At 40.7% G+C, this 16,671-nt stretch overlaps 1 protein-coding gene across 1 annotated transcript; it reads right to left on the reverse strand.

Moving 5' to 3' along the window:
* Nucleotides 1–14,106: 14,106 nt before the first annotated feature.
* Nucleotides 14,107–16,188, reverse strand: foxa2 (forkhead box A2). Its single transcript, XM_028566138.1, has 2 exons — nt 15,958–16,188; nt 14,107–15,279 (listed from the first exon to the last, which is right to left on the reverse strand). The coding sequence occupies exons 1-2, from the start codon at nt 16,027–16,029 to the stop codon at nt 14,107–14,109; spliced, it is 1,245 nt and encodes a 414-aa protein (XP_028421939.1). The 5' UTR covers nt 16,030–16,188.
* Between the last annotated feature and the right edge of the window lie 483 nt (nt 16,189–16,671).

Consider the following 16,671-nt stretch of genomic DNA (forward strand, 5'->3'; position numbering starts at 1 on the left):
GTCCTCAGGGAGCTCGCATCTCAAAACACTCAAATAGTCTGGGTGTGGCGATAAGCGCGGGGCTGGAATTATACTCCCAAATTCCCAAATCCTTATAGAGCATTGTTCCATAGCGTTTTAAGACACACACACACCGGACGAAAACTGCCAGATATGGACCAGGGAATTGTTGCAATTTCTATTTTATATGTGTTTTATGTGTGTGTGTGTGTGTGTGTGTGTGTGTGTGTAAATGTAAAAGATAAATAGGGGGGGAATGTGAATATACGAAGGGGAAAAGCCATCCAGGTTGCTCCATGATTGCAGTTTAGAGCGTGGGAGACGGGTCAGTGCAGTCTGGTGGATGAGTGGTAGACCTTTATGGGGAACACCCAGGAATGTTTAGTTAACTCGCCCGTTGCATTCAAGCATGTGTGTCAAAGGTGTTTACAGGGTGTTGACATTCACACATTGGCAGAGAGGTAATGTGAATAGTGTAGCCATGTGTGGCTGCGCTGGGCCCTGAAAGCGTTTAACAAAACTAATATGAAACGTGGACATTTAGTCAAAATGTTCCTGCATGAACGGTGGCATTTAAATAAAGAAGTTGAAAACACTTCCGCAATTTACTTCTGTAATTCTTTATTTAATCCAAAATTCATGCAAAGAAAAATGATTATTATTGCAGCAGCATTTTTAAGCTAAAAAGCATTAAAATAAATATCTCCTTTACACTGCCAGTAAAAAAAATGATGTAATTGTAAATCATGATATGTGCACTATAAAGAGCACATTTTAATGTTTTGATATTTTTGTTAATTTTAGCTTTTTTGCTGTTGCTTTTGTGTTTAATATGTTGTCAATAAATTAAAAATCATTACTTCAAATATATGATAGTTTAATTTATATATTTACATATTTAGATACTTTTTTCAAATATGATAATTTATTTTTTGTTTTACATGTTTGTTTTGCATATTTTTAAAACCTTTCATGTTTTAAATTTAATTTAATGCAGCCTGTGATAATTTGTGCTTCTTTATCTTTAAATGTATTGAATTCCATGACAACAGATAATTAGTTGGATCAGTAGTATCAACCAAGCAAAATGTATTTTTCAAATAACATAGTTTTTTATACTTACACAATTAGATAATAATTTAAAAAGACAATAACAAATATTTGTCTAATTTTTTTTCCTATAAATCATTTTCTTTTTGTTGTTTTTTTGTTGTTTTTTTTTGGTTAAAATGTAAACAAAATTATAATGACTCTGATTGTAAATTTCATGATGTGGAATAACGTGTGGAACCGCTGATAAAACTAACCTGATAATGTGTGGTTTAATTTCCCCTTTATGTGAAGGCTTAGCAATAAAAGCCAATGATCAAGTCATATATCCACTCATTGTCGCAAAGGGCAAACACAAGATATGTAAATATAAATGTTTAACAGTTTAAATCCAATTTCCACTTTTTTTTAAAACACAGTTTGTCTTTATAATATAAATTATTTGATGTGCTGAGTAAATATGATGAGATTTCTAATCATGAATACTCGTGAAGTATTTTGCTTCTTTTTTATATATAAATGAACAATTTAATATTTTCATGAAAAACTGAGAAAGAGGCCATTGTAGATGCTATTTAACAAATATTGGAATATTCTTATTTTCCACAGACAGAAAAGGAAAAGTAGGCTATTGTTTAATTTAAAATGTTACATATATCTCAAGGTATACTTGTCTGAAGTATCTCAACAATAAAAATTGATAAGTGCCAAAATTTTGACTATATTCTTTAACTCTATTTTTCAACCTCAAATGCCAAAACCCTAAACACAGTAATTCTCTGAGAAGGCTATCTTTTCTTTCTGCAGTAGGTTGCCAAAGAGGCAACCAGTGCCAGCAAGCATAAGTCAGCATGTCAGTCTGTCTGCCTGTCTGTCTGTCTCTCTGTCTCTCTGTCTCTCTGTCTCTGTCGGTCGGTCTGTCTGTCTCTCTCTCTGTCTCTCTGTCTCTCTCTCTGTCTGTCTGTCTGTCCATATGACCACCCACTGAGAAATACGGGGCATAAAGTGAACCGCTCTAACCACCTTCCGTCTGCTTTAAACTGACCTAAAGGTGACAAAACACCTAACCTGTTAAAGTGCCTATATCTAAAATTACTTTAGGTCAAATCACATTTAGGGACTGAACCACGCACCAGAACGCTACAGGTATCACTCACGCCGCCATTGTTTAAGGTAATTGGAGGGGTGTTGTAAGTTTCCTACAGTATGACTCACACAGCTCTTTTCTCCACCCATGAATGCTGGAAGATTGTAGGTCATAGTGAACTTAAAAACGAAGTCCTCTCAACTCATAAATTACACGGCCACCGACAATCTTAAGCGGTGTTGAAATGCCTCGCACAGAGCTTTATTTCAGTGTTGGTGGAGCGTGAAGCTGAGAGCACCACCCCACAAGGAGCTCGGCTCTCACAGGCACAAATAAGACAGCTATTTATCTTGCCATACCTGAGGTCTGACATTCTGGCAAAACGCCGGTGGTGCACCAAAGGTGGATGTGAAAACAAGCACTTACTGTTTCTTAATGATGTTGCTCTTTGAGGTATTGCTTCCGTAACAGGTCATACCTTTATATATACACATATATATATATATATATATATATATATCTTAAATGTAAGATTTCATGCCCCAAACCAAAGGGTTTTCCTTCCTGGGACCTGTCTTGGCACAGCTACTGGCACTTTGAAATCTGATCTGATAGATTAAGAGCTTAGCCATTAGAATAAACCATTGTGGAATCATCATGGGTTGTGTTTTCACTCTGGTTTTCCTGCAGTGTATGTGTGAGTTGAGAGAGCACTAGATGTTACTTTCCTTAAATACATTACAACTTTAAAGATAAAACTATATATTTCTGTGGTTATATAAATGTGAAACAGCCAGTGAATCTCTTTTCTCAAAGGTCTTCGTTCACAACATATTGTGTAGAAATCATCCTCAGTCTGACCACCCAGGGGGTCCCTGACACCACAACCTTTACAGAGGGGGATGGGCGTGTGTGTGTGTGTGCGCGTGTGTGTGTGTGTATGTGTGTGTGTGTCTGTGTGTGTGTGTGTGTTTGTGTTTAGGCAAGTGTCTGCTCACATGCATGAATATGCTCCTTCATCTTATGTGTATTGATCCTCCTGTGACATCCCACTACTTTTTTTGTGTTTGTTTGTTTCAGATACATTTACTATTGTTATTATATTCCCGGCAGACTTCAACAGGGAAGCACACTTACTTCCTGCCACACAGACAACATTACATGTATTGAGTGTGAATACACATTCAGCGGAGAACTGGTCAATGTAAATGCAAACACAAACCAACAAACCAAAACAAAAGAGCACAATATGGATCCTTCTCTCAGCTACAGCCACTACACTTGCTCTGTTTGCCCTCTCTTCTGGCTGGAGTTGCCATTAGGTCATATAATGACCGCATTTCATTTCTCCCTCAAGAGCCCTCTGAAGCTTTCTGCCTTTGGCTGGAAAAGTACATCTTTGTCGGGTTCTAGAAATGGGACTCTTCACTTTGATTTTTCTTGCATCCCAAATCTAACTCTTTATCATATTTTCCATTGTTAATAAAAAAGCCACTTGGGCATCGTTATCGCACTCTGTGCTTGACTTGTGCTGCCTCCTCTAAGAAGAGAAGAGGGGTCAGCTGTTATCCCCCCTCCCCTGCCCCCACCCTGCCTTTCATGGCAAAGTGAGAGCGATTCAAACCCTAAACGAGTGCACATGCTAAGGTGAACAGAGATACACATGCTATAACCCGTTCGATTAAACAACACCGTCATGGCCGGCAGAATGTGGACAGATAAATGACCATACAGTATGGTGTACAATGGGAATTAAAAGTATAGGGCAGCTGGGCTCTTATCTGGCCAGGGAAGAAGAAACCAGGCAACAAAGGGAGGCCTAAGACTAAGAGGCTTGATGCATGGGAAAGCCATGGGCCGGCCATTGTGGCTGCCCTTCTGCTGAGCAAATAGTCCAAACTGTTCATTCCCCATCTCCTATTCTCTCGCCGGTACATTGTTTGTGTCCTTGCATTTCATTCTGACTGGGGAAGATTGCTCTCAGGGCCAGTGAGCAAACAGTCCAGAAAAGAGCCAGCTATCTCCTGCCGTTCCCAGGAGAACTAGCATTTTTATTTCAGCTCCAAGCTGTCAAAGGATTGGAGAGTTTATGTCAGGATCCTGAATTAATTGCTTTAAGCCTCAGGGCCGACGCCGGCGTTTTTATCACCAAATGTTCGGTAAAATGTTTCCTAGCAAATTATGCAGCGCACCCCCCACCACCCCACCATCGCCTCTCTTAGTCGCCAAACATTTGGTATTGGATACATACAGGATGAGTTTCTGCAACACAAATGATGTGTTTAGTTGTTGTGACAGCACAATGGTGTGAATAGTGATGGGCTATAGCACGGCTGTCAAGGATTTGGTGGAATGAAGGCAAACAGCAAACTTTTGTGTGTGTTTTTTTTCTCTCTCTCTCTCTCTCTCTCTCTCTCTCTCTCTCTCTCTCTCTCTCTCTCTCTCTCTCTCTCTCTCCTCCATGACGGTGGGTACACGAGCCAAGCTTTGGCAATAAAATGAGTAAGCTTACAGATGCCTCAATAAACCATAGCTGTTCAGACATTTGGTGGCCCGAGCTTTAAAGACTCCAAACTGTCCTCTGAACTGCCAAACTGATTTCAGAACCGTCTGTCATCCTCATATCCATCCCATGCTACTGCTTACTTAATTACTATACACAGTATAATACATTTGGATCTGCAAAGCTCCTATATATGTCTGCAAACTATACTGTATACTCCATATATAAACTACTTTATTATCTTAAACAACCAGTTTTAAGACAAACTTTGCACTAAATTTCCTTCAAGTGAATGCATTAATATCTGTATTGTTATTTGTGAAAATCATGCAGCTGATACAGTTGAAAACTTTTTGGCTCTTAACACACTTTCTGATCCAGTGTATCAATCCTAAATATCCCAATTATCCTATGCAGAGATTTGTTTGGGGTTTTTTTAATAAGAAAATTGCTGCAGTCTTTATAAACATCACTATGTTGCCATATCTGGATGTTGTGTTTTCATTCTCTGGCCAAAAACAACAAAGGAGCAGGCCGTCCAACAGTTCCACTCTTTAGAGCTACACACCAGTAATTGAACCTGGAGAAACCATCTGGACTTTCTTTACACAAATGCATCAGACGGCAAAGCGAACCATTATATTTGCATCTTAAAAGCATTTGCAATATTTCATCATGCCGCATGATGCTGGGCTGTTTGTATAAGTAAGCCCTCAAACGAACTACCTGTCATTCATCCATCACTGACTACAACAGTTCGAGTCCTCTGCGGTTGTTCCCAAAAAATATGCAACTACTTTTCACATGAAAGTTTTTGCATATGAAAGGAAGTCCATGTGAAATTTGTATAAATACATAAACACAACTGTCCGTGACACTATGACCTCAAACGGTTTCCACACCCACAGCTAATTTAACTGTATCCAAGGCCCAAATGAATCATGATATATATCTTTGATATATGATCTTTCTGTTGGGTACTTCAAGATAAGGGTATCCCAGCTCTGACCAATAAATCTGCCAGTTGACTCCTTAATCTGAAAGGATATTAAGTGACAAACGATGTGATTTTTCTGTCAGCGTCAAGCAGGCGAGGGTTAAATAGTGTGTATCAGGGGACTACTCTGCAGCGGGGAAAACATACAGGCCTCATCCTTCACCATAATCTGCTCAACAGCCCTATAGACACCTCCCAGCTTTCCTCAATCCTTCAGCCATTATAAATAACGCAGCCATTTATATGGGATTAAATTGGGGATTAATTTGATTCAAGTCAGGGTATGGGAATTCATTAGCGGACTGACAGTGGTTCTATACATCGGGGGAATTTAATTTGAATCCCCCAAGGGAAGCACTATGGGGCACTGGGGCCCCGTTGAAATGGAGGTCTTAAAGACAATGGGGGGATATTGTTTTACACATTAGATTTGGAAACTTGTAAGGTGGTGCTTTATTGTTGTTGATGGGTTGTTATCAAATTGAGAGAAGCAATGCTATTAGGTGAGAACGTCCTGAAATTGACAGACCATGCTGGAAGGAGAGGGTTTATCTGAAAGGGAAAGAGGGCTCAGATCTGGCCTTGTCTGTCTGCATGGATCAAGAATAGTTCTTGACACTCGCATGACAGCGTGGAAGTAAATACAGGTTTTTCACACATATTTGGCTCCCACTCATACGGTATTATAATAAGCCCATTATTTGAATGTCAGTGATTCTCATGAATGTTGAAATGGCAAATCTATCCAGCTGCCATTCCTGACAAGCTGTGTGGTGTAAAGCAAAGGCATTAAATTTAACTTGGATGCAGATTACAGAATTCACCCCTGTAGAACACCATCTTGGCATTCTCTAAATTGGACAAGTCCCATTGTAAGATAGCCTATCACAGTGCACATGTCTGCATAGGAGAACATATGCAGGACAAAATATTCCGTAGTTTGTTATTCCGAGGACGGCACTGGGGGCACACGGGCTTGTTTGCCTTTGCTGGGAGAGGAGATTGGATTGGGGGTTTAAATGAATTGCTGGCGCACCACGTTTATAGGTTTCATTAACTTTTAATGAGTTGGGTGTCCTTCGCTGTGATTGGCTGGCAATGCTCTGCCTTCACTTCCTGAAACTGGAGCTGAGGGGGAAGTGAGGAGATATTGCAGCATGTTGGCTTCCATGTTATGGCCATGTGCTGCTGAATGTGCCACACTGGGTGGAAATGGGTCAGAAGAGGGGATAAAACGTGGTACTATTCCAAAGCAGAAGCCCCAGATATCCATCAGCACTGGCAACCACTGAATCTAAAACCTGGAGGTATCGAGTCTCAAGGGGAATAAAGAAACCTTGGCAGATCAATCAAGCAGGCATCCCTTTACCACAGCTGACTGACATATCGTTTTATGGTCACTTTGCCAACAAGGTTTGATCTCAAAGACAGGCATGAGACCCACTGGGAAATGTCTGTGGAATTACCAAAGAGGAGCTGGAAGCATGAGTGCGTGCATGCACACAAATGTTTCCAGCAGTCAACTCAAGCAATACTTCATATTTTTGAGCATCTTTAATCTCCACGCTATATATTATCTTTTTGCCTGGATGATCACACATCTATTATCTTGCATGGAGGGGTGTTTCTGTACGCTTTATGTTTCTCCTTGAGAAGCTAATCCTTTCCTCAAATGTGCGGCTGAGCCTCACTTCAGCTCTCCCGAGAAACAAAGGCCTTTGCTGTCATCCCCATTTTATCTCCACCACATTGAAATACGATGGTAATTTCTTCCTTCAGACATGTACATTATCTCCATCACCCCTTGATGGGCGTTTGTTCCCTTTAGAAACCTTGATCGGTTTGGTAAGGTGGGGACTGACTTCTCTTCCATTCGTATGATGACAGACCTGTGTTGCAATACTTTACAAGGATAAACACTGACCATCCATCCACTTCCAGGCATATAAAAGCAGCAGGGTAATGAGAGGCACCCTTTTCTGGCCTGAATGGATCGCCTTTTGGTCACTGCACGTCCCACCAGCTGCTGCCTCACAGTACTCAATGGGCATTGTTGGTTAACCTCACTCTCGCTGTCTCTCCCTCTCTCTCTCTCTCTCTCTCAGGACATTAAGGAGTCCTACACTGGAATGTCACATAGTTGTGTCAGAAGAGTGCGGACACATCACAGTCAGCGGCTGCATTCTCACCCTGTCCATCCTCTCTCTCTTAAACACACACACACACACACACACACACACACACACACACCTCTTCTTTCCATCACAACAGAACCATATCTGACCTGCATACATCCAGATGTACTCTAATAACAGCCACTTATGTCAGTTATTGGTAAGTGTAAAACTTTTAAAGTGTCATCTTCAATAACTTTAAAAAGTGAACACTGACCATTACAAATCTACTTCTTGTTTCAAGAAAAAAAAAAGGCCCAAGCAGAAAGACAAAAAAAAAAAAATTGAAGAGTGTGGCTTTCGGCTGTTCTTGTTGATGGCTTTTGTACACATTTGTAAATCCCTGATTATACTCTAAAATGACATTTCAGAAGAAGAACAAATTTGTTGTTTTGTTTGAAAATTGTGTAAAATATCTTCACTGCACAACAAATTTTAACCAACCATTTAGATATTAACTAAGTGGTAGTCATAATTCCACATATATGCATTATTTGCAAATGATGGCAATTTTAACTTGAATTTAAAAACTCATGTAAGAATTAACTTTTTTTTTAAACAGGATGTAAAGTCCATTACAGTCAAACAGTCCATTGTTAAGCTTTTGCCAGGAGGCCAAATGCAATAAAACTGTGTGAACAAAAAGTTTGAATTCCATTGCTATATACACTAAATCATTTGATCAATGTACAATTTGAATGTAATTTATATTGTATTCTTCATATTCATATTTTCTCTATAAATACAAAAAGAATCATTACCATAAATGCATAAATGTATGAAAATATTTTTAGCCTATTTGTTAACTCTCATAACCAAATGTATTTTTAGTGTAGGCCTATAATATGACAACAGACTGTTTGAATTAGCCTGCAAATTAGCAACGCAGTATACATTTAAACAATGTAAAAAAAAAATGTTTTTCCAATTTTATGTAGTAATAATAATATACAATAATACAATAATATTGACAGCAGGATAATAAAATAAACAAAGTTGCAATAGAGGCCAAAATAATTATCAATTCGGGTCAGATCAACGGACAATTTTATTTCAAATATTTTCATGCATTGCTTAAATTGTTTCCTTATCGTCCCTATAGGCTAGCATAAATTTGATATTAATATAATCGTATGTCCTGTTGTTTTTTCAAACATTTTTCGAACTGAAAAAAATCGTAATTGGAGACACATACGTTCGTTCGTTGGACGGACTGGCTGACGGAGCGTCCCAGGACAGGAGGACGGGCCGCCTGCTGAGAAACCATGGGTGGCTTTGAGTTTTGACTTTGTCGTCCCTTTAATATACTGAGGGACGGCAGTTTACCTTGCTAAGATATGGGATTAGGAGTATTTCTGCTGAAAGAGGAGTTAAGTCGGGCTAGTGTGGACGGTCCCTCCCCTGCAAAAGGCTGAGACAGAATTACAGCTTGTTGGACCGGTGTCCCGCCGTCGCCATGGAGACAGATCTACTTGGGTGTTCCACTCCGCGGGCTGCAGCGTAGAGCCTATAGGTGCGGCAGGCGTCCTGCTGTAGACTATAGGCCTAGCCTATAACACCATCTGACTCCATGAAATAACTCTACACCCGACAGATACATAGCCTGAAGAGCTATTACTGATGATTGAAGAGTTTTATCCGATTGGAGGATTGATTACCAAATTATCCTGCACAGATCTGTTGCCCAGCTGCTGCGCCCCTGATGGGAATTTTCATATAGCTTAATATTTCTTAGGCCTACATTTAAAGGCTATATGATGTCCCCTCTTTCATGCATCCAATTCCTGTTAGGAATGGTAGTGCCCTTACCCTGCTCTATTGGTGGTGGTGATGGCGCGGTGGATATGACACGTGTCTTTGGTGTGGGAGATCTGGGTTCAATTCCCACTGCGATACCTCAACCAAGGTGTCCCTGAGCAAGACACTTAACCCCTAGTTGCTCCAGAGCTGTGCGATCTCTGATATATAGCAATTGTAAGTCGTTTTGGATAAAAGCTTCAGCTAAATGACGTGTAACGCAATGTAATGTAATTCAGTTGACGCCCATGGGTGGATGCGCATATGGCTTATAGGGTACTGAGTCATTCCATGAAAATAGAGGCCCAAACTCGCCTAGGCATTAAAATGCATCGCTGTAGGGGAAATGTCTCACTTCGGAGGTCTGGTACAATTAGATGCTAGACATGCAGAAAGAAAAAAAGAAGTAAATTGCCTATATTGTTAGGTTACACTGAATAGCAGACCTGTTTGAATCTGTAGCCTATAGGCTATTATTTTTATTTTATTTTGTTGTTTTATTATTTTAATGCATGCCATGTTTTAACACACCTTTATCATATTTATATTACATTTAGTATGCTGATGACCCGTCAGTAATCCGCAGCAGAGTCAGACTGCCTGAGAAAAGATGCGTCTGAACGCTTTGTGTCTGTGAGAAAGGAGGTCTGATTTTCAGGCCTTAATCAAGAAATATGCAAATACGGCAACAAGAAATGCAGAGGAATCAGGTTAGCGGAGTAAAAAGGGATCAACAGGCTGGACTATCCTTTATTCTGTTGCTATAACAACAGATGGGCTCGTCTATGGTGCGACTATAGGAGCTGCAGAGGTATCCTCCCTGATGGAAAGCCTGTACAAAGTTAGGAGATGAGGAAGGTGCAGTGATGTGGCCTCGGCGAACTTTTGTCCGCCAGTACAGATTGAGGTTGGTTACCTTTGAACCGGCAAAGCTCCAAAAGGCCATTCCCATCTCAGCGTGCGCCAGAGAGGGCTTGACTGGGGTTATCCCGCCTTCAAAGGATCGGAGGAGAGCCGCGTCCGGATACAGTTGTTTAATATTGGCTAATGGACATGTTGGGGGGGCTTTCCATCTACTTAAGATTTAAAAGAACAAGTTGTCCAAATATGGCTTCTTGGACATTATTTTGTAAAGACATCATTGCAGAAATATTAGGGGACCCTTATTTCCGGTTTATTATTATTATTATTATTATTATTATTATTATTATTATTATTATTATTATTATTATTATTATTATTATTATTCGGCCTGTTGTTAGGCTTATTATTAATATTAGTATTTCACTGAGATGTATTTTGTTTAATCAAATAGTGATAAATTACGATTAATATTTTAAGGATTATCAATGAGCATCGCTATTAGAGCTACTTTTAACATATAAAATACGCTACAATGAGTTTTAATTTCTGAACAAGAAAAAACATGTAGCCCATATTACCTTCATTTAATAAAGGCTTGACATCACAATCACGAGCAGTTCAATGTGGGCTCAGGCTTGAGATTTACTGATAAAAATTATACCTAAAAAAAACAAAATGAATCGATTTGTACCTATTGGTATGATATAAAAGCATTCGCAGGATCACTTCTGTAGCACAACTCGCTTTCATGACATCAGTGCAGCAGCGATGATATCAGCCAGCCGCACACTGCAAAAAAAAAAATAACTCCAACTCAAAAAGGAATTAAGTCCATAATAACTTATATTTATCTGAGATACGCAATTTTCACCTGTTTTCGGTGTAAAATCAATATAGATTTTCTAGAATTAAGTCATATTATTTGATGATTTTGTTTTAAGGAATCCCCAGCCCTAAAAAAAAAACAAGTGAAATACCCATTCTCTTTTTTTTCGCATTATAAGTTACATTTTAAATCAGCAACGAGACTAAATCACCTGTTAGTGACAGTTAGTTATTGCAAGGCAGCAGGCTCGCTCTCCATCACGCGATTCAAAGACACAGAAACTTGAAGCAGCCTCCATCACACAACCTGCAGTTCGCCTCTTTGCACCACCCTGTCGTGAAATCCAATACGTCTCCTTTCTCATGAATTTAGGATATCAGCCTCTGCCATGAGCAGCAGCAGCACCACCCCCCCACCACCACCACCACCACCACCACCACCCCCTCCGCGTGCATGTCCGGGATCGGCCACCAAACTACATCTCCCTCTGTGTTAAAACAGAGATTTTTTTTTAAAAAAGAGAACGTTATAGAAGATAAAAAAGCTTCATACCTGTGCAAAATAGCTGGTGCTTGTTGTTGGCAAGCCACACAGGAGCCCATTGTAGAAGCTCGCCTTCTGCCTTCTGCAAAGGGCTCCAGACATCACGGCATTTATTTGAGCTCAAACTCTGTCACTGTTGACTTTAGCACAAAGCAAAGATTTCACTGCCCCGCTAGTTAAAAAAAAAAAATGATTATTTTACAGAGATATCGATCAGTGCGCTATATAAAAAAAAAATCAGCTTAGCATTATATGTCTAAAATGAATAGAACGAAATTTAATGTCTGTGTAAATTTACAGAGCTGCGGCGTCCTATTCAAAGTTTACACTTGTGTAATTTGGATTGTGTGTGTGTGTGTGTGTGTGTACTTTTCCTATATGCGGGCATAGCATCCACTCTATTGTTTACTGGCTTTGTTTATTCGCAGATCACGCTGTTTAAAGTACGATCTGTAAAGAGGGTCTGGAGAATAAACGCACACTTTAGGCCCTACGTGTTCGGAAGGCGAAGGGGTGTCATTTAGTTATAAGGGGAGCAGAAATTTCCCCTGGCCTTGGATTTGAGTTTAGCAGGGAAGGGCGTGCAAGAGGGGGGGGGGGATCGATTCATTTGGACAACAACTAGGCTATTTTATCTAACAAGAGGGGAGGGTCCAACTACTTTAAAAGTAGGGAGTAGACAATGGACCCCCAGATTGTGGGGAGAGAAGTTAGAGCATCACATTCAGACGGCTCTGTTCCCAAATCAGCCCCCTATTCCAGGAACTATTCTCCTGCTCCGTGGGGAGGCTGTTTTATGTGACAATGACACTTAATCTTATTCACTGATTTAAACTTTGCAGTGTGTGTGTGTGTGTGTGTGTGTGTGTGTGTGTGTGTGTGTGTGTGTGTGTGTGTGTGCGCGCGCGCGCGTGTGTGCGTGCGTGCGTGTGCGCGTGTGTGTGTGTGGCAGGCAGGCATAGTGTTTGAGTGACAGTGCTAGATAGGTTTGAATCATAAAGTGTCTCACTGTACGTGTGGGAATTTAAATAGCTTCATTATTCAACACTTCTTTCTCCAACTCTTCTTTGCAGCAGCTGGATTTTTAGGTAGATGAAATTGTACCAAGTGTGCATTAGCGATTCTTTGGATTGATTGCATGTCTGCAAAAAAAGTAAAATGTGTGTTTTGTTTCCTTCTTTCTAAAGTGCTTATGGGCTGTCTACGTCGTCACTTCAGCACCAAGATAGTACAGTGGTTAATGTGTTGGATACATTTTTAACCCATAAATACCTCACTTTGCGTATGGGATTAATAACCGTAGGCCTATCTTTTTTGTTTACTTTTTTTTCTCCTAATGATGCTTGCCGATTGAGAGCATTGTTCTCGTTGTTGTCCAGCAAAGCTATTTATCACTGCTGAAAAGATTCGCCTTATTATAAAAGCACATGGATAAGAATATTCTTTCAAATAAATAAGAAATATTGTGAAATTCATTGTATGCACTTATATGGAATTCGTTTGTTATTGTGCAAAGCTAAAACTGGGTCTAAATAGCATCTAATAAAACTAAATCATGTCTTTTTGTCTTTCTCGTTACACATTTTATTTTTTAACATTTAATGTGTATTTGATGTAAACTAACTCAAATGCAGGCTATATTTTTCTTTAATGTAAAATATTTTTGCCTACAGTTTTTTTTTCTGTTATATTGATATTAATGACATATTAAGTGCACCCTAGGAACATAATTGCTGTAATGGTTGCATTTAGACTACTGTTGTTGTATAGTAGTAGTAATAATAATAATAATAATAATAATAATAATAATAATAATAATAACAACTACCACACAACATCATATTCAGAAAACAAAACCATTAACACTTTAATATAGATTCTGTTCTTGTCACTACAAGAATACACATATACAAGCCATAAATAGGAATTACACAAATGATTGAAGAAATCCTGTGAGGCATTTAAATTCATTTAGGAATTCGGTTATGCAGATGGTGGCTATTATACAGCAAGTTGATGTTTGTCTTTGGGGTCCATTCCTGAAGCCGACTTCTGAACAGATCTCGTCACATTATCATTACTTTTAATTATTAATATCAACATCCTCTCTTAAAATAATTAGGCTACTAACAAACTCGACAACTAAAACGGTTGGAAACGTCAAAAATATCGGAAATACATATTGTACACAAACTCTATATTTATTTTACAAATGTACAAATTGAAAGGGGAAGAAAGTCCACATCGGATGGAGGGCTGAAGAGTTTATGTGGAGTTCATGATTGGCCTGGAATAGACGCCTTGGTAGTAAGTTGTTTCAGGTATGGATGAAGAATCCAGACCGGCTTTCCCCGCCATGGAGCCCATGGAAAGAGCCCCGGCCATAGGGGAGCCATAGCCAGAGTAATGCATCACCTGCTCGTAAGTCTTTAGGTCCATCTTGTGATGCTGCTGCTCCGAAGACATGAGGTTATTTATGGAGAAGGGGTGGTTGAAGGAGTAGTGGTGCTCCGGCTTCAGGTGCGCTTCGTGCGCAAGGACAGAGTGATGCTGAGACATGAGGTGCTGGCCCTGCGACACCGGGGAGGCGGCGGCGTGCTCCGGGCTCAGGGCCTGGCTCGTCTTCATGTCCGACAGGGACCTTTTGTGCTCGCTGACGGAGGAGTTGGAGTGCGGGGACTCGTTTCCGTTGCAGCTCTCCGAGCTGCTGTTAGAGGAGCCGCCATCTCCCCCTTTGCGCCCGCTATCCTTGCTCGTCTTCTTATCGCACTTGAAGCGCTTCTGTCTCCTCAGGTAGCAGCCGTTCTCAAACATGTTCCCAGAGTCCGGGTGGAGAGTCCAAAAGGAGCCTTTCCCGGGTTTATCCGGCGACCTGGGCACTTTGAGGAAACAGTCATTGAACGACAACGAGTGGCGAATGGAGTTCTGCCAGCGCTGCTGGTTCTGTCGGTAAAAAGGGAAGAGGTCCATTATCCACTGGTAGATCTCGGCCAGTGTCAGCATCTTACTGGGAGACTGCTGGATGGCCATGGTGATGAGGGAAATGTAGGAATACGGGGGCTTTGCGTGCGTGTAGCTCCTGCGGTAGGTCTTGGGGTCTCTGGACCTGTTGATGTTAGACTGTCCGTACATAGGGCTCATGGCGTTCATGTTGGTGTAGGATGTCAGGGCGTTCATAGATGCGGGCTGCGCGGTCATGGGGCTCATACTAGGGCTCAGGGCTGCGCTCATGGCCGTCATGCCTGCGCCCATGCCGTTCATGGCTCCGGTGCCCGGTGACATGCCGGTCATGGAGGGACTCATGCCCGTGTTGACGTATGACATGTTCATGGAGTTGGCTGTCATGTTGCCAGTGGTGCCCATGCCGGACATGCTCATGTAGGAATTCATAGAGTTCATTCCCAGGCCTGTGTTCATGTTGCCAACCGAGGTGTAACACTGTCAGTGAGGGAAAGGGGAAATCATCAGTTTCATCTGGCACAAGGGTTACAGTGAGGAGTTCAAAAGCAGCTGTAATTGCTAAACACAGAAGATCTTTCAAATCACAATGAAAGCATTCATTCAAAATAAGATAACAGTTATTTTGTAAAAGCGCACGGGCTCGAAAAGGTTGAAATGGACCTATATGATTTTGCTTCCGCGTGAAAGAGTTTCAAAATTAAAAACATAGCTGCATGTGTGTTTAATGCCACTGGTATGGCAAATAGAATTTAAGTGAAATAAGACGCGAAAAATGCACAATGTCGATGAGAATGTGGACACCTAATGTGACACACAAAACAGCGACTGCAATACAAATATTTGAACCAATCTCCCCAAAACCAAACAGCTCAGATGTTTGTGGAGTGTAAAAATGACACACAAAAAAATCTGATTTAGTAAAGATACGTATATACTTATGGAATTATATTCCGAATGAAAAGTCCTCCCCCCCCCCCACCCCAACATGTCAAGTAACTTTGTTAGGATAGTGCCCTGCGTAGAGATGGGGGAGGATTTGGAGGCGCCTCAAGTCAATATTTGATCACAAAGTTAATATTATCTCAGGGCTAATATTGAGTTGTATAAAATGGGATTGGCTTTAGACGGAAAAAAATATATATTTAAGGTACCCACCTCGGGCTCTCCGTAGTAGGTGCTCCAGTCGGTGTGTTCGTGTCCTTCCATTTTAACTGCTCCAAGCATCATGGAGGACTTTTACAAAGCGTCTCCCAGCAGGGGAAAAGCAGAAAGTCTCTCTAATAGCAGGTGACTGGGGACCACTGAGTGTATTTAGGTCGTCGGTGTGTCCCTTCGTCAAGGACTGGCGTTGATGTGTGTCTTATGGAGCCAGCCGTGAAATGCGTCTGTCAGTGACTGGAGTTCAAATGACGCTCCGTGCTGCCTGTTAACGCTGTGATATAGCTCTGTGCGCTAGGCAAGCCTCCAATCCCTACTTCTACGCCTTGGGCCCTATTTGAATAATCTCCTCGCACCTAGGCGTGAGACTCCTCAAGCTCCCCCTCCTCCACCCCCAATTGTACACCTGCACTGGCTGAAAAGAACAGTTTCTTATGAAAAGCTTCATTATATACTAATCTTATTGTATTTTGGCCGAGGCAACATAAAAGAGCTATAAAAAGGAATGTTTTGGCGCTCTTCGTTGGTGTGCTTTTCATTACGCACATCCTCCAACGTGCTTATTCCACTTCAACTGATCTGAAATTATTAAGCATTTTTTTTTATTGCGTTGCGTTCAAGGAATTTATAAAACTGTTGTTTTATTTTACACTAAAATACCATTTATGAATCGGATAAAGGTTGCTCTATCAATAGAAATACACTTAAAGG

Source organism: Perca flavescens, chromosome 20 (genome assembly GCF_004354835.1).
Source record: "Perca flavescens isolate YP-PL-M2 chromosome 20, PFLA_1.0, whole genome shotgun sequence".
NCBI lineage: Eukaryota > Metazoa > Chordata > Actinopteri > Perciformes > Percidae > Perca > Perca flavescens.

Coding starts and splice junctions, on each gene's coding strand:
- foxa2 (XM_028566138.1), bottom strand. CDS start 16,029: ATGATGCTTGGAGCAGTTAAAATGGAAGGACACGAACACACCGACTGG. Junction 15,280..15,957: donor CCTACTACGGAGAGCCCGAG/GTGGGTACCTTA, acceptor CCTCACTGACAG/TGTTACACCTCGGTTGGCAA.